At 51.4% G+C, this 17,657-nt stretch overlaps 1 protein-coding gene across 3 annotated transcripts; it reads right to left on the bottom strand.

Moving 5' to 3' along the window:
* Positions 1–16,784, bottom strand: Tmem9 (transmembrane protein 9). 3 transcript variants are annotated; one of them, XM_021159659.3, is made up of 6 exons: positions 16,717–16,784; positions 16,173–16,274; positions 15,026–15,117; positions 10,381–10,489; positions 7,585–7,716; positions 1–962 (listed from the first exon to the last, which is right to left on the bottom strand). In XM_021159659.3, exons 2-6 carry the CDS (start codon positions 16,236–16,238, stop codon positions 810–812), a joined length of 552 nt encoding a protein of 183 aa, XP_021015318.1. In that variant the 5' UTR covers positions 16,239–16,274; positions 16,717–16,784; the 3' UTR covers positions 1–809. The 3 variants fall into 3 exon arrangements, with proteins under 3 accessions (XP_021015318.1, XP_029337162.1, XP_085697536.1); XM_029481302.2 differs by lacking the exon at positions 16,717–16,784 and adding an exon at positions 16,635–16,668; XM_085841410.1 differs by lacking the exon at positions 16,717–16,784 and adding an exon at positions 16,532–16,555.
* Between the last annotated feature and the right edge of the window lie 873 nt (positions 16,785–17,657).

Genomic DNA, 17,657 nt, shown 5'->3' with positions numbered 1-17,657 from the left:
TTTGAGAAATAAAACAATTTAATGGCTTCTTCGATGTACAGACAACAGAAAGACAGACATTTCTCTCCATGCATGATACAATGAAATTCAGGGACAAGAGGCCATCCAAGGACAGGAGCCATGGTACTCTGGTCCCCATTGGCCTTGTGTCAAAGGCTCTAACTTTATGGCTCAGCAGCTGCAGTCACAGGGGAGAGGTGGGAGGCCTGATGGCCTCCTGGGACGGGAGTAAGGTGACAGCTGCTGAATATGCTGGCATGCATGGGCACTGCCATGCACTGGTGGACCAGGAGCCGAGGAGAGGGGAGCAGGCTTCCAGGTGGACTCTGGAGATGACCGTGGGCTCAGTGGCACCACAACAGTTCCTGAGGCTGGGGCCAGGCCAAGCTAAAGTACTGGCACTGGAGGAAGTGGGAATGGGGACCACAGCATCCTAGAGGGAAGGCTGAGCGCTGGGTCATACTTTCCTTGAACCCACCGAGCTCTTGATGACACAGCTCCATCTCCCGTAAGCATCCTTAAGATGTGGAGCTGGGAGGAATGGCGAAGACAGGAGGGATGAATTCCACTCAATCATGTGGCCACCTCAAATGTCTCTGTTCCCTTCTGCCTTCCCTCCCCTCCCCTCTACCCCCCAGAGACCTACAGAGACCCAATCACACTCCCTAGTTATAACAGTCGAGTACATTTCTAGAGAGGGAGAAGGACAAACGCCATGGGCATTTGAAGGGAAGACCCAGGGAAGACTGCAGTGAGCCCCAGAATCTGGTAGCCATGGCCCAGGTCTCTGATGCAATCATGGCAACCATCTAACTGAGCATCTTGTGTCGGTCGAAGACTGTCTTCCGCTGCTCCTGCACCTGCAGCTTCCACCGCTGCTGAGCACCTTCCACCCGCTCCAGGACAGTGTTTGCCCGGGGTCCTCCAATGGATGCAGCGGCTGCTGCCATGGCGCGAGCATCCTGCATTGGAATAAGAAGGGAAACGATCTGAATGAGGATGGAGGGGTCAGGGCTCTGGATCCTTAAAGTCTAGCATGGAACCAAGTGCCCCAGTGAGCACTTCTAAAGTCTGAATTCCCCAAGGGCTGTGGGCTCCATGAGCGCCTTGCCTGGTTATCTGAAGACCTCAATGGTGTGCCTAGCCAGAAAGCTTTGGCATCTTTAAGAGTCAGGAGCATCTTCTGGGGCCCAAGCAATTCCAGCAGAGCTGGCTCAAGTCTAGGTCTCACCCTAGCCACTCCTAAGTCTCAGGAGAAGGACTGAATATTGGCTTCAAGGCCTCATGCACAGCGGCCAAGACTTCAAGAGCTATGTACCCAAATGCACAGGGCAGGTACTCATCTGCACACCTCCTCTCTCTGTCCTATGCTCAGGGGACAAGAAGAAGGGCACACACACACACACACACACACACACACACAGAGAGAGAGAGAGAGAGAGAGAGAGAGAGAGAGAGAGAGAGAGAGAGATTGCTTCTCCTGAAAAAGAGAAGATGGGACATCCTTCAGAGCCTGGTAGGGTGAAAGTCTAGGGTTAGAGTCCAACTCTAGCATTCCCATGTCATGGCCGGCTGCAGCAGTCAGCCAGTCCCCTGCTTGGCAGCTCTGCTCTCTCTTTCTCTCTCTCTCTCTCTCTCTCTCTCTCTCTCTCTCTCTCTCTCTCTCTCTCTCTCTCTCCCTCTCTCTCTCTCTCTCTCTCCCTCTGCTGGTTTCCCTGTCCCCCTTCCCCTTTGCTCTCAGACCCACTTCGCTTCTGTCGTCAGTCTTCTCTTAATTATCACTCCTCTGCCTCTGAAGCTCCAGAGCCCATGCATTTCCTGCAGGACCCGGAGCTGATCTCTGGGGGGAGAATTAGAGCCGAGGGCCAGGCCCACAGCCCGTGGGGATTTCCTCCCTAGCTCTCCCCGCCTCTCATCTCCTGCCACATATCTCTTAAAGGATTAGTGCAGCCCTCTAAGCCCAGAGCCGCCCAGTAAGTGCAACTTTGCTTCTAATGCCCCGAGCTGGCATAGCTTCTGTCACTGCAGCTGCCAGCTTGAGAGTGGGGTGGGGCAGGAGGGTATAGAGAGGCTGGCAGGGCAGAGAGGAGGCTGGGGTCAAAGGGCTGGGACAGCCTTATCCTTGAAGCACAGTGCTGGGCGATTTGTCCTGAGCTCACTTGCTCCTAAGGTGACTTATAGATGGTCCCCTGGGAGTCCATGCTCAAGACTGAGTGGGTGTCATGGGCAGGCCAGGTGAGGTCCAGGCCTGCCATCCCAGCTACCCAGGAAGCAGAAACAGGAGGATAGCAAGTTCAAGGCCAGTGGCAACCACTTAGTGAGATGCTGTCTCAGGACAGACCATGTTTAAAGAGCTAGGCCTGCGTCTCCACAGTAAGTCAAGCCCTAGCTAACCATGCCTGTGGCTGTAGGACAATTTCTAGCAACATGCCCAAACCCAAAAGCAAACCCAAAGAAAAACAAAAATCCTAGCCATGTCTCACAAAATTCCTTTAGGTCTGATGTGCTCGAGTACCATTGTGTGACTACAAGATGTGTTTGTCATGGGGAGAACCGTTTGTCAAGAGAACTGGCAAGCATAGGTCAGGGCTCAAGTGCCCTTCTCCCTGGGAGTTCAGCACAGTGGAGCCGACTCAAAAAAACCTGGCTTTGACTCCTACCAGACACATGGCCTTAGGTGGGTCAGAGCCAATCTCTCTCATACAGGATGGAGACTGAGGTGGTCTCAAGGACACAATGTATACAGAAACTTGGGTCAGCTTCTGGAGATAGAAAGCACTCAAGGTCAGTGCCGGGAATCACTGAGGCAGAGAAGGGGGAAAGGCAGGCTGACTACTGTCAGGGGAGCTGCCTCTGAGCATCACTGTGGCCTACACCACCTTCCACTCCACTCCTCCCCAGACTGGCTGCGCTGCCTAAGTGGCCCAACAAAGAAAGCAGCTTGGCTCAGACTGCTCTTAGCATGGCTGTGGGGTAGGGGTGGGCACCGAAGACCTGCCCGCCTGAGTACCAGCTGGCTCCCCCAGGACCCCAGTCTAGCTTCGGGGGCCCAAGGGCTGCTTTCTTCCACAATCCTACTCCTGCCCATTTCTAGGCCCCGTGTTGCCCTGGAGGGCTCTGGTTAGTGAGTGCCTGGGGGTAAACCGCAGGCCTGGGGTCATCCGGGGCGTGCTAGAGCTGGTGAACAGGCAGAAGCTCTGCTCTTGGGTTGTCTGAGGAAGTGGGAGCTGGACAGAGCCGGAGCAGAACATCAAGGGAGCATGTTGTAACACACCACATTGCCACAGCTCCACTTGGGAGTGCTCAGGTGAAGTCGCAGCAAACAGCTCTCAAGTGGGAGAAAGCTGCTGCTGAGAGCCTCTGTGTCCCCATGGCTGACAGTCTGATTAAAAGGTATTAGAGTAGCCACATCTATTCCCTAAGAAGACCCACAGATGGCCTCAGGCCTGCCTGCTGGTCATAGAACTGGCAGGTGAATGGGGAGGAGGGTGGGGCAGCAAGGAAAGTCTTCCCTTTAGCCTCCCTTCTCCCATCAGGTCTGGGCTGAGGAATGCGGTGGGGGGGGGGGGGGGACGACGACGACAGACAAGTCCCTAGAGGTCCCCAGGTAACCAGACTGATGTCACCCTGACAAGCATACACCACTCACTATACACCGGTCTCTTTCCCAGGTACTTGACAGGCTCCTACAGCAAGTGGCTAATATCACCTCCATCTTTTGTACAACTTAGACTCTGAAGGAGAAACTGCCTCGCAAACCAAGGTCACCTAATTTCATGGGACCACATTTGAACTTGTTCATGCCCCTGGATCTCCTGTCTTAGGACTCAGTTGCTTCTGCCTTTGGCTGGATTTTCCCAAGAGGAAATCATATGGACAACCAGAGAAGCAGGCACAACTCACCCCAGAGTTAGATCAAAGACAGGTAGCTGCAGGTTACTTGTGGCCAGAGGCTCCCCTCTCTGGACGAGCGCACTCAGGGTCTGCAAAAGCCTTTAATGCCCGATCCCAACAGCGGCCCTGAGGCAAGAGCTACTCTGTCTACTCCCGGCTTAGAAAGCTATACCCTGAGCTCAGTAGCAAGGGCAGTGAGTGGTGGAGCTGGGACCTCAACCAGGACTATTCTCAAGCGCTATGCAGTCTAGCCCCACGACGTTCTAGAAGTATCTGCTGAACGGCACACCTCCCTATTCTATTATCAGGGTGAGGAGGCTATCTGAACAGTCTGGACCCGTCTTTCCCAAACCCCAGGGCCCCCAGGGTTCTTAGTGCATACTGCCATCCATCTACAGACAGGAAGGGAGGCCAGTCTTCGGTGACCCTGGCTTTCTTTTCGTCTGGCTCTCCATGACCTTAGCTCCCATCATCCTTATCCTCTTCCTTTGGTTTCCTTGTACACCCCCTCCCACAGGAGTCTCAGAACTAACTCTCTGCACTGCCCCCACTGGGAGGGAGAACTTTGAAGACCCTGTCAGAGCTCAGGAGCGAGTGGCGGAGACGGCAAGAGCCTTGGAGAAACCCTCATTTCTCCCTCTTCAAAGGGGGCCAGCTCTGTACATCTAAAATGGCTCTGTTGCTGTTTCTGTCCCTACAAACATGCTGGCTTCCTCCTTTCAAAGGGCGTCTGAGCCTAGGGATTAGGTCTAATGCCACTGGAATCCAGGGAGGCAGCGCCCAGCAGCCAGGCCCACTGAGGCTCTGCCAGTGCTTTCAAAGGGAGCACGAGGGCCTTTCATCTCCCTCTGTGGACTGGGCTGTGCAGTGGGGGGATGCCTCCCTTTCTTTGCCAGAGGCCCCTATCCCCTGGCAGGAGAGCTCCTACCTATAAGAATTGGGGTGATAGAGCCCAGGAGCCCCCCTAAACCTAGCAAACACTCACTGGCTATCAAATTTCACTTCTATCTGGGTCCCAGGCTCCTGGGAGCGGGAAAGGGGAGCCCCTGAGGACAGACACTTTTCTTTCGGAGGCCAGTAGCTGTATAAGCTCATGTGACACCTCAAGGAAGCCCAGGGCTCGCTCCAACTCTCCCACTTTGAGCTGGAAGTTAAGTCCCTTTGGGTCAGGGGAGGTCTCTCCAGGCAACTATCAATCCAGAGGCCCTGGCTTTATGGCCACTTGAAAGGAGACCTTCCTGGTGTGCCGACTGTGGTGACGAAGACTGTCCCTCACCACTCCAGCCCAATGCCCTATAAGAAGGCACCTTGGGGCTATTCCACTTCCATGGACCAGGGGCGGTACTCACTCTCCCATCAGCCCTCAGAGCCACACTCAAAAGTTCTTCTCTGCTAGGAAGCCTTTGCTCCTAACACAGGGATCTTTTACTAAAAATGTCCTCTTTTAGGACCTTAAAGAGGATTTTTCCCAAAGTAACCCTCTTCCCCCCAAAGACTATCATCCCTTCAAGTCAGATTTGAGCTGCCTGCCTTTATGGTCCTGGCCCAGGCATCTGGTTTCGGCCATCTTGGGGCTGAAGCCTGTACACAGGCCAAAGGTCTTAGTAAGTCTCCCCACAGTACCGCCTGCAGGATTCAGCAGCACACAGCAGGAGAGGATGGGAGCAGTGAGCCCCAGGCACCTACGCCTGGACACCATGCAGAATGACAGTAAGTCAGGGGATGGAGCAGAGTGCCATGTCATGAGAGCACAGGATTTCCCCGCCTACTCTGAGGATGCTGGACGAGACTCTTCCTGGCCCTCCACTCCCAACCCCTGAGTTTGGGACCAAGCAGAGCAAACTGACTTTAGGTCAGAGTCTCCAAGAAACTAAAAATACGGCATTTTATGACCCTTTGAAGTCTTGGGTGGGAAATGAGCAATGTCCTCTACAGATGGGGAATGAGCTCATAAGCTCTGGCTTGAATCTGCCAGTGACGGCCTGCTGCAACCCCTTATACGGCCAGACAGAAATCCTTAGGCTCCTTTCCACCAGGCCAATCCCACAGCAGGGAGGGCTTACTCTGATTCCACATCCTCAAGGCTCCCCACAGGTAGGCTCTCGTAGGAAGAGAGGCCTAGGCCCAGATGCAGAGACGGCAAGCCACCCTTCCCCTGGCTCCGTATCTAGGATGGGGTGGCAGGAGACATGGCAAGGCCATGCCCAGGAGCCATGCATTCCTCAGGAATCATGGCGCGAGCTATGTAATCATCGGCTGCATCTCTCAATTATTCCCCCGGCCAGGACTGCAATTACCACCTTACCCCTAATCGCCCCGTGTTTATTAGTGACGCTCCTCTCCTATCAGAGCTGCGATTACACTACATTAATAACTGGGTAGGCAAGCGAGCTTTCCTCTCAAGCAAGACCACCCAACTGCCAGGGCCACCACCTCCCTAGTCACACCTCCAGGGGGTGGGGTGGGGGGTGAGGCTCATCACCTCTGCTCCACCTTTGGCCAAATTCATGCCAGGAGGAGGCTGGTGGGGTGCAGGCTCCCAGTACCTACCTGCCTGTCCTTATCCTTATTGTCTGGGCTGGTCCAGACCCTACCACCTGAAGACTCTGAGTGTCAGGGTCCTCACATGCATTTGAATTTTTCGTTCTTTGTCTCCAATTTAGAACTTTAAAAACCTCTCAAACTATAATTGCCTAGGACAGCTTGGCTTGGTCACCTCCAGTGACCCACAACTCACTATATAAAAAGGAAGCCCTCTCCTCTTTATCATCAAACCTAACACGGTCCTGTCACATCTCCCACTTCAACCTGTGGGTGGGCCCTTTTGCCCCCAGTACAAGCTCTTCTCTATAAACATCAGAAGGCAGCTGGCAAGGGCCACGTTTTTTTTTTTTTTTTTTTCTTTTTCTTCTTTAAGGTAGCCATCTTCTGGCTTCTTTGGTGACATCTCCCAGGGCCAGTTGTCATGGCTGAGGCGCATTCCTGCCACATGCTCATCTAGACACACCTAGGTTCCTGTACCAAATCCCCAGTCCGTTGACAGACTGTGGTTTCTTCCAGCGAGGAGGCTGCAGAGACGCTGTCCTTCAGACAGGTATGTAAGCTGCCTGGCACAGTGCTTCCTAATTGCTTATCATATGAACTCAAGATTCTTTAGCCTGACATTCAAGGCCTTCATTGATCTGGCTGAACTTCCCGGGCAGTTCTACTTGCCACCACTCCTAGTCTATCCTAAGAAATCCAAATCCTGCATTTGTACATGGCTGTGCTGGTCACCACGCACCTGGCCTTCTAGCTTCTGAGATTCCCCCTCTGTCACCAGCCCCCACGGCCAAGCTTTGAACTGAGTGAGCACTTGACAGATGCTTGTCGAATCCCTGAACAAAACCTGCTACCTCCAAGGAGTCCTCTGCATGCTAGACCCAATCTGAGCAGGCAGCATAGCATGTGTCCCTGGGAGGATCGCCCTCCTCCACCCCAGCCTAGGAACACCAAGCACTGAGGCTGCCTGGTGCCAGGTGTCAGGGAAGCTCAGAGCCACTGCCTAGCGCATCTGGAGGGGCAAAGGGCAATGGCTGCTGTCTCTTGGTGAAGTATGAGAAAATGGACAGGGAAAAGCAACTGAAGATGACAGGGGTGGGGAGGACGGGCACCCCTGCTTTAGGGTTTAGCCCAGAGAGCTAGGGTTACCTCATTCTCCTCTTCATTGTGCAGCTGCTCAGTATAGGCATCTGGCTTCCGGATGAGCGGGTCCACCAGCATCAGGAAGGCCATGTAGAGTAAGAGGGCCCCCACCACAGACAGGTAGATGACAATAATGACCTATGGAAGACATCAGCCTTGTTCAGTGACCCCCATATTCAGAGTCAGGACCCCATTTCTAGTCTTATATCCACCCTGGCTACCATCAAGTTAGAGACTGGTACTAGGAGGCAGTGTGGGGCTGGATGGAAGGGAAAGTGATGCACACCACAGGCTCTGTGCTGGCCTGAGACAGTTCAATGACAAGGAACATTCCAGCAGGCACCAAGATTTCAGATACTAAGCTTGCTGCTAGGCACCTGAGAGACTCTGAGGTGACGTGAGAGGCAGGGGCCATCTGGCTATACAAGAGCCTATATCAAAGACTAGAGATTCATGAGGAACTAGGCCAGAGCAAGGAGGACCAGCTGAGGAGGCCAGAGAACAGAGACCAAAAAGAGTAAGCCAGGGGATCCAGGCTGGCCTCACTTCGGGTGCAGAATGGGAGGGGGTAGCTCGTGTCCTGAGAGGGTGTGCTATGCTTAGTGCATCGTTATGCATGGGGGGAGGGATGGGGGGAAAGCAAGAGGCTGCATCCTGAGGGCTGAGGGAAGGGAAGATGACTACCTCACTCATCTCCCACGTACGGAGCCTCCTAAGCTAGAGTAATTGTGTCTTCTGGGAAGGACGGATGCAGGCCAGTAAGATGGCTCAGCAGATAGAGGTGCCTGCTACCAAGCTCGGTGACCGGGTGGCCCCACATGGTGGAAAGGACTGACTCCCATAAGTTGTTCTGTGTGTGCTTCAATTGTGACATGTATCCCCACCACAGACAAAACACACTGAATCAAAAGCATTTAAAGGGCAGACTCAGTAAGATTAACTCAGTGTGAAGTGTGAGTACTGGAGGCCCCTATGCGACATTCAGCACTCATGGTCTCTCTCCTGAGTCACTAATCCCTCAGTGAAGACCACAGGACCTCCTCCACTCAGCCTGAAATGGCCCAGATGGGATGGGATCACCATACTGGAACCACAGTTCCACAGAATTCACCCAGGGCCCCAAGACTGGCAGATGAAGTGACAGAGATGAGATGTGGACCTGGCTTGGCTGGCTACACCTCAAATGCTTTTTCTACCCACCCAAAATGCCTAGCTATTGCTGGCATCTGATCCAGCAGTGGCCCTGACTGGAAAAAGGGGTTAGAAAACAAACCAACCCACACTAAGGGCCAAGATGATAGCTCAGTGAAGTGATTGCTCGCAAGCATGAGGATACAATTTAAATTTCCCAGAACTCACAATCAAAAAAACATCACACAAGATGGCGTGTGCCAATATGCTCAGTGCTCGGGGGAGGACATAGGACTGTCAGCTAACTCAGCTGAACTGATAAGCTCCAGGTTCTGCCTCAAGCAACAAGGCAGAAAGCAACTGAGGAAAACACTCAGAGTTGACCTCTGGCCTCCACACGGACGAGTATACACACAGAGAATAGAGAACCTCAGGAGAGGGGAGGTGACACACGTGCTTGAGGCTCCTAGGCAGAGCAAACTACGAGGGATTCGGAGCCTGTGCTGACACAGTCCCCGTGCTGGGAGCACCTTCCCTTCCACAGGGAGGAGGTGACACTGGGCTCTGGATCGAAGGTCCTGGGCATCTAGATGGTCTCTAGAGGGTGGGACCTATGAAGGAAGTCAGCACCATCAGGAGAGGTCCAGAGAGGCTGCCCCAGGCAGGAGAGTGAATAGAAGGCAACCTGCCCAGCCTGACAGAGCTAAAGGATAACACACAGCTATTTTCCACATAAATGGGGGAGTATGGGGAGTTACAGTCCTAAGGGCCATAGCTCCCTAGGGCAGGCAGGGACCGTGTGAAGATGAGCTCCTCTCTAAACATGCCTCAAAAGCAAGAGCCAAGGAAGAATTTGATATCGTTAAACTTTTTCTGATACTATTTCTCTGCTTGTCAGAGGATGGTTGGCTTCTCAGCCTCCAGACAGGTCTGAATCCAGCCTGATGACAGAAGGACAGACAAGGGCTTTGTAGCACCCTTCTCCATATCTGGAGTGGGCCATATCTATCACTTCTATCTTCAATTCATCCAGGTGGTTAACAAGGGCGAGGCTCAGGAAACAGTAAAAGACCCTGAATCTAATGTCCAATGCCTTATGTGGCCATGAAGGCTTTTTCAAAGGAGGCTAACATCATTGAGGATAACCTGCATGCTCCCTTGGAGTCTACCTCTACTCCTAGCATCGTGCTGACAGTCAGGCACCCGGAGGAGACGTACTCAATGCCTTCTCTAGAACAGCAGTTCTCAACCTGCGGGTCATGATGCCCTTGAGGGTCACATATCAGATATCCTGAATATCAGATATTTACGTTAGGATTCGTAACTAGTAAAATTAGTCATGAAGTATCGATGAAATAATGTTATAGTGTGTGTGTGTGGGGGGGGTCACCACTACACGAGGAACTGTATCAAAGGGTCACAGCGTTAGGAAGGCTGAGAGCTGCTGCTCTGGAGGGAAAATGGAGCCTCGTGCAGCGGTAAAAGCTCTCACTCTCACTGCATAGGAGCCCTGCCGCCATGTCAGAAACCCCGCCCCCACCCAAAATGTGGGAACCAGGTCCCTTATCTGCACAAGGCTTCAGAATGTTAAAAACAGAACAGAACTCATGGGTTGAGACACACGCGGATGCAGCCCCCGCCCCCCCCCGCCCCCCCAACCCGCAGCGGTACCTTGATGGTTGTGGTGCTACGCTCCTCGTACCTACACTCGCAGAGCAGGCAGTAGGCTTCCACGTCGTGGCCAGGCACTGGCATGGGCTCCACCACATGCAGGCAGTTGCTGCAACACAAACAGACAGGGCTGACAAAGGGTCCCACACCCGGAGCTCCAGGAGTAGCGGCTAGCAGGATGCTGAAGGCCTAAGCCCATAGGTGCGAGCTCCCAGGAAGGGCTCTCCCAGACAACAGCCCCATTTCCTGGCCACAGGACCAGGACAAAACTCATCAGTGGTCCTAAAGCCCTGCCCTTAGCTGCCTTCTCTTGGGCTGTTTTTCCTGGCCTGGGTCTCCAATCCAAACGTCCCTTCAGCCTTCTAGATCTCTTCAGGCCCATTGACGACTGTGCTCACCACCTAACTGCCCCATAGGAGCCTTAATCGCCACATCCATGCACTTTGACCCCAGTTGTCAGTCCTGCGCACTGGCTGTGGGACCTGGAGCTCTCATAATCTTTCTCAGGCAAATGTTTATGTCTTTCCTAGCTCCTTTGCCTCTAGTTGGCCTAGAACCCACTTCCCACAGTAGCCAAGTGACAGCACCAAGGACCATAGCAAACTGGGATTCCTGTCAAATCCTTCTTCAGCTTAAAACCAATCAGTGGCTCCATAGTTCCTCCAACACCCAGGCAAACAAACTGTCCCATTGCCCCTCTCTGGCCCCACCCTACTACAGCCCAATCAGATGATTCAGCCCTAAGGTCTGACCACCCACCCACACTCCCATCCCCTGCCTCATCCCCAACCACACTGCTCTTCATCCTTGATGTGGACTCTTCTACCCAATAGATGTGAGGTCCCATGCAAACACAAGTTATAGCTTGCATGGGTCCCTATCGCTTGTGCTGAGCATGGTGTGGGTTCAGTGGGTGAGTGCCAACTATATCAGAAGCCAAGAGTGAGCCTCCACCGCTCACTTCACCAGCAGTGCTCCTGAGCAACGTGGGTACATTTTCTATTAAAATGAAGGAAACACGCCTAGAATGGCAAAAATGGCAGTTTCGCCACGCTTGTGAGGTTTGGGCCACCACCAGTGGCTGACTCAGTCTCTGTCCAGCTTGAGCCCAGCTGTGCAGTTAGGTCTCATTCCCAAACTTCCTTAGATCATTAGGTTTCCAACCAAAAGACTCCAGAGAAAAAAGCACTATCACTGAGAAGAAAATAAGCCATTCAGAGGCTCAAAGAGGTGAAGCAGGAAAGCATCATGCTGTAGTGGACAGTCAGCCCGCCTTCACTGTCACTTTAAAAGGTTCTTCCAGTTCTGATGGACGTGCTGCAAAAGGCAAGCATGGCTCCCTGAATACAGTCAGGCTTGATATTCCAAGCTGTCGGGCTGGGGTGTTAGCAGAGGCGCCAAGGATATGCAAGGCCATGCACTGACATAAGAGGAGAAGGTCCTTCAAAGACTCCGTTTCTCCTCCAGTCCAGTGTGTGGCGTCTATCTGTTATCTAACCCTCTGATGATCCTGGTTCCACCTCTGGGTAACACTCTACCCTCTGCAGCAGGAACAGGAGCCTCCTTGCTGTGTTTCAGGGCACTGCCTCTAGGCCTTGCACATCACTTGGGAATCATTCACAGACAAGGCTAGTTTCCACTGGTCACCGTGAGCCAGACATGGTGGTGTAAGCCCAACTGTAATCCCAGTGCTCTGGGAACTAAGTAAGGGGATCTTGAGTTCAAGGGTGTCCAGAACTATGTGAAACTGTCTCTAAAATGTAAAACACAATCTCCCATCATTCCTGTGCAGAGTGAATGTGGCTCTCCCTTCTCCAACAAACCAAGCCTCCAGGGAGCAGAGTTCTCCCTTTCCTGAGCCACACAGAGCTCTGGATCAGAAAGGCTACCCCATGGCTACAGTAGGATCTGTGAATGCCCTGGAAAGTCAAGGTGTAGTGTTAGGAAACCATCTTTAGTTCTTCAACTTGGACCCTGGTGCCCAGGGAAATAGGCTGTAAACAGTTACAGGGAACAGCAATAAAAAGGTGAAAGATTTCTGTCCTTTCTGGCTCTCCCGAGAGTCACCAAAACTCTACATACTTCCATTTGACTTTGGGGACTGGGCAGGGAAGAAAGTGAAGGCGAAAGACAAGCTCTTCTGAGTCTGTGATGTCAGTAACTTACTTAACCTCCCTGGGCCTCAGTCTTTCACTGATGATGGAAGCTAAGCTTGATCGGTGTCTTTCAAACTGTGCCCCTTTGGGTAGCACTGAAATACTGTGTAGGAGGCAGGCAGTGGTAAGGAAGAGTTTGCAGGACCTCTCAGCCAACCCAGTTCTGATTGCATACCCCACACAGCTTGTGTTTCCCTGACAGGCTGTGTTTGTAGAAGGGTCCTACTTTAACACCTCAACTCTGGGACTTGTCTATGCAACATTTCTCAAAAGACCCACCAAAAGGGACTTTTTATATGGATGTGATTATATTCTTTCAACACTAGATGACAGAAACCAGCAACACACTAATATGACACTGGGTGCTGGCCTCAGTCCTAAAGCCAGCATGGGACACTAGACCTAAAGACTCCATGAGATCTCTAATTCTAGTCCTGGCACTAAGATGCCGGTAGCATGTCCATTTCTGCTCCACCAATGGTCACCAAGTAAATCCATGATGGCTCTCAGCCAGGGTCAGTGCTGCCAGACCCTAGAATCCTGGGGTCTTACCCCCAAGTTTTAGCCTCTGCCCAACACCCTTAAGGGAAGGAACTGCTGACATTTAGGTTCTTAATGTGAAACTGTTCATCAGATAACCCCCAAGTCTGCTTCTGAAGAGAAAGGATAAACTACAGCCTGGAAGTTATAGGCAGGATCCCATCCTCTGGGCAACCAAGCTTGAGTTTTCAGGTCACAGTATAAGCCCAGAGAGCATTGCTAACGTTTTCCAGTAGCAGAGTCTGCCTGTGTGAAGGAAGTGGGGTCAGTGTCGTGTCTCTGCCGATGAGAGGAGTCCACTGCAGTCTCTCCAGACTGCCATTGTGGTAATGCCACCATCAGGTCAGAAGAAACACAAGAATTAGACGAGTGCTTTAGGAGAAGGCCACACTTCCCAGGGTTATAGAATAATTTGATTATGTAATCGCTACAAAGGGTGATAGTATGATATTATTAATAAACATCAGCTAACATTTATGTTAGCATGTGTGGGTATCATCCTAAGTACTATATAAATTCACATTAATATACACACTTCACACTCAAAATTATTACCATACTTTGCTCGTAAGGAAATCACTATAGGGCTGGAGAGATGGCTCCATGGTTAAGAGCACTCCTGGCTGCTCTTCCAGAGGACCCGGGTTTGATTCACAGCATCCACATGGCAGCTCACAAGCTTTTGTAACTCCCATTCCAAGGAATCTAATCCAAGGGCCCTCTTCTGGCTTCTGCAAGTATTGTATGCAGATAGTAAACAGACATAAAAGTAGGCAAACACACAGACATATACATACGCACACACATATGAATTTTAAAAGTAAATCAAAGTACAGTGGATATTAAGTAATCTGAAACAAACGGGATCCAGGAAGGGCGGTCCTCGAGTCTATGCATCCGCATAGAATGCCTCTCATGCTATCCAGAAGCTTGAAAATAACCGCCTGAAAACTCTCAGATGTGCTCTGGATCGCATTATGAGCACCTCAAGGATTCCAAGCAAAGGTTAGCCCTCCACCACTACCGTATTTGCTGAATCAAATCTCGGCAGGAGAGTGCCAGGACTGTGTATTTTCTCAAAGCTCACCTAGTGATCCTTGATATACAGGTAGCGGTAACCTTGACCCATCCCCATCCAATGCCTTGCTGTGACCCTACCCCGTCGGTATGCTGATGTCTTCAAGGATGAAGCCTCCCATCCTAGAACTAGCAGCGCCAGAGATGGCTTTTAACCCACGCTGAGATCCATCCCCCTGAAGCTTCCATCCCCTGGCCCTACTTCTACACTATGACACCATCCCAAGCCTTTCCAGTTCCAATCCCACATGCCCCTCCCTTCTCCTCAGCACGGCAGCCTTTCTCCCTGTCTTGAACATCCACTGAATGTGTCTCCAGATTCTAACTCCTTAAACTATTCCTTCTAGAACACTGTGCTTATACTTCCTTTCACTGGTTTTCTTTACCTGAATGAATCTTTGGTCATTCAATGCTTTTTGCTTTGTTTTGTTTTAAATAAGCGACTAAGAATGAATTCAAGACCAGAGACAAAAGAAACATAATATAAGATCTTTGGACTTAAGCCTATGCAATTATATAATGGGAAGAATATCTACTCCTTTTACCTTAGAAGGTTGCTTGAGGCTAACGGAGCACACAGGTAGAGAGCTTTGCAAAAGTGTACGCTACACACACCTGCCTTGTCTCTACGACCATTCTAACATGTATCAACAGAGATTTAAACTCAAAGCAAAACAACAAAACCCAACCTCCTCAGCTGGAATTCAAGATACCTGGATTTTGTTATCAAATGGTTAAGGACAAAATATTCCTTTGTAGGCTCTCCACAGGAATGGGTAACTTATCTCTAGGATAAGAAATCTAGTAAACATTGATAATTTCAGTCTGGCCGGTGACATAGCTGGGGGGCTCAACCATTGACAGTGTCTTACCAGTCCTTCTGAGACACATTCTGGTTGTAAATGTGCCCGCTGATGTTTCTGTAAGGCGGACAGATGCATTTGCACCGGATATCTTCAGAGCTCTGGAAGGAAAAAGAGGAAATTGCAGGGAAGAGTCCTGCCTGGGTTCAGAGTCTAGGCAGGCTAGCAAAGTCTTGTACTCTGCTCCGTTGGGTGACTATAGGCATGCTTTTGAATTTTCCCATCCCCAATTCATCAAGGTCTGGCTCTATAGGAAGCGTGTTCTTCCACTTGGTCCTCAAGATAGAAACCTCTCTGGTATCAAAAACAAACTCACAGAAGTTACCCAAGGCTGCCTGCCATCCATGAAGTGATGTGCTGGGAGAAAGAGGAGGGATGGGATGGGGGGGAGGAGGGAATTGTGGGACTGCAGTGTATATAGCAAGCAAAGTGACAGGCTTTTTTCAACCCTGGAGCCTACAATTGTGTCTGGTGAGCTAGGTGGCCAGATTCCCCTTCAATTCTGTCTTAACTCCTTAGGTTGGAAAGGGGAAAGGGATGAATAAAGAAAACTGGGACGTTATCACCGGAAGACTCCCGTCGGGAATTCCTTGAAGAGCAAAGAAGCAAGCAAGCAAGCCCTAATACTCAACGTTATTTCAGTGTCTCAGGGAGAGTCAGAATCGAAAGCGTACAGCCTAGAGCCGCATACATCATCTAAACCTAGCTGCGGGTCTCCCACCCGGAAGGAATGAGAGCAGCCTCTGGAGTCCACGGTGCAGCTGCGTTAGCTTTGAAGCCAAAAAGCTCCCATCTGTGCATGCCTTTACACTCAGAGCATTTTACAGCATTACATGATTTGACTATCAAATTGAGCAGGAGATTCGACCACAGCTGTTTTTACTTGGGGCAAAGGAAGATACAGAGAACTTGGGTAACTTCTCTTAAACAAACTTTCTTGCTTGCGGAGAAGTCTACCTAGGGCTAGTTTGGTCCGGACCCTGTGTGGTAGGCTCTGAACCCCGTGCTCTCTACACCCTTAAGATGGCCAGCAGCTTGTCCCAGGTAAGGTCCCCGCCCCCAAGTAGGGTTCTCGGGTGGGGGAGGGGTCAGGGTGGCGTTTCCGCTACCTCGGCGGCAGCCCAGGAACAAGGTGTCGCTGGCCCACTTCCCTCACCTTGTTGGCTTGAGCTGGGGGCACCAGCAAGCACCCCACCACAGCCACCAAACACAGCAGCTTCATGCTTATCGGGCTTGCTGAGCCAGCAAGACTAGATGCCTGGGGGGATAAAAAGAAACATGGAGTCGGAAAAAGGGATAGTGGTCACAACAGAGGCAGCACCCTCGGCCCCTTTTCAGCTTTGCCAGACGAGGGAAGAGGGCTGAGTTCCAGGATTCCTGGCCTTCTAAACCTTTCCCTCTCCTCACCAAGTCCAGCTCTCAAAAGCTATCTGTGCACTAGCAGAGGGAGTTTTCTGAGGTTACAGCCGCCCGGAGCCCCTAGATCCTGTCACCAGGCCGCGTTCCGACCCTCACCTCTCCTCCCACCGCCCTCCGCCATCTCTGCCTCCACCGCCCTGGTAGCGCCGCTCAGGCCCAACCAGAAGCCCCGATTCTAACCGCCAAAAGTATTGCACACCCTGCCTAAGGATTTGGGGTGGCTGGGAACCCCCAGTGTTCCTGCGACCCCGCACCCCTCCCCCAATGCCGGGTCTACCAACCTGCAAGCTCAGCCGCAGCCGCCACTGATCAGCAGGCTCCACCCCTTCAGCATCTATTGGCTGCTACAGTCGCCGCTCAGCCCCACCTCGCTAGTTGCCAAGACAACAAGACCCACCTTCTCTTGTTCCCGGAGTCTTCCAATCTAGGGAGAGGCACGCATTTCTCTACCAGGATTTAGCAAGAAAAGGGAATGTCTGCCTTTCTTACTGAAAACTGAAGCTCTAGCCCTGTGGGTCCGTTCAACTCCTCCTAGAGGGCTTTGTTTGTCCTCGCCTTATACTATCTTACTGTTTCAGAGAAAGCATTTTAGAAATGAAACTAGTAATGATTTTAGAACAAGATCAAGGACCATTGTGCTTATTCACAGTCTGAAAATATTATTAAAGAGACACATTTTTGTCTTGTTTTGTTTTGTTTTGTTTTGTTTTTTAACAAGGAACTCAAGGGCCCAGTCTCTATTCCTACACACAAAGACATACACCAAAGAGAGCAAAACAGGATTAGTAATAGGCGTGGGCTGGAGGGAGCTGTGCCTCCTTAGCCTGCACTGGTTCTGAAGGCCTGGCAAATTGAAACAAGGTGTACTAGGCGGGTCTGGGACTAGGAGGAGGTTACAGGCTGCAGAGGGACAGATGTGAACTTCTTACCAGCAGTGAAGGAAACTGGAGTCACCTGAGTCCAGGGGCCACTGCAGTGAGGACACTTGAGCTTTGGCCTCAAGTGCATCGAACTAAGCTCCTGTGTTACCCTAGAAAACATGCATTCCCTCTCTGGGTACCAGTTTCCTTAGCTAAGGGCCCTACAGCTTTGATGGGTTGGGGCTCCTGGAAAGAGGAATAGTCATATGGCTAGAATGAAATTTAGTATAGAAAGTCATGTGTCACAAAAGAGTTTTCCTCCTCAGACATATTATCTGAGCACTATACAAGACACTGAAGCT

The sequence above is a fragment of the Mus caroli genome, unplaced genomic scaffold, assembly GCF_978045245.1.
Source record: "Mus caroli unplaced genomic scaffold, Mus_caroli_1 scaffold_1, whole genome shotgun sequence".
Taxonomy (NCBI): Eukaryota; Metazoa; Chordata; class Mammalia; order Rodentia; family Muridae; genus Mus; species Mus caroli.
This window is presented reverse-complemented; position numbering and strand designations above follow the sequence as displayed.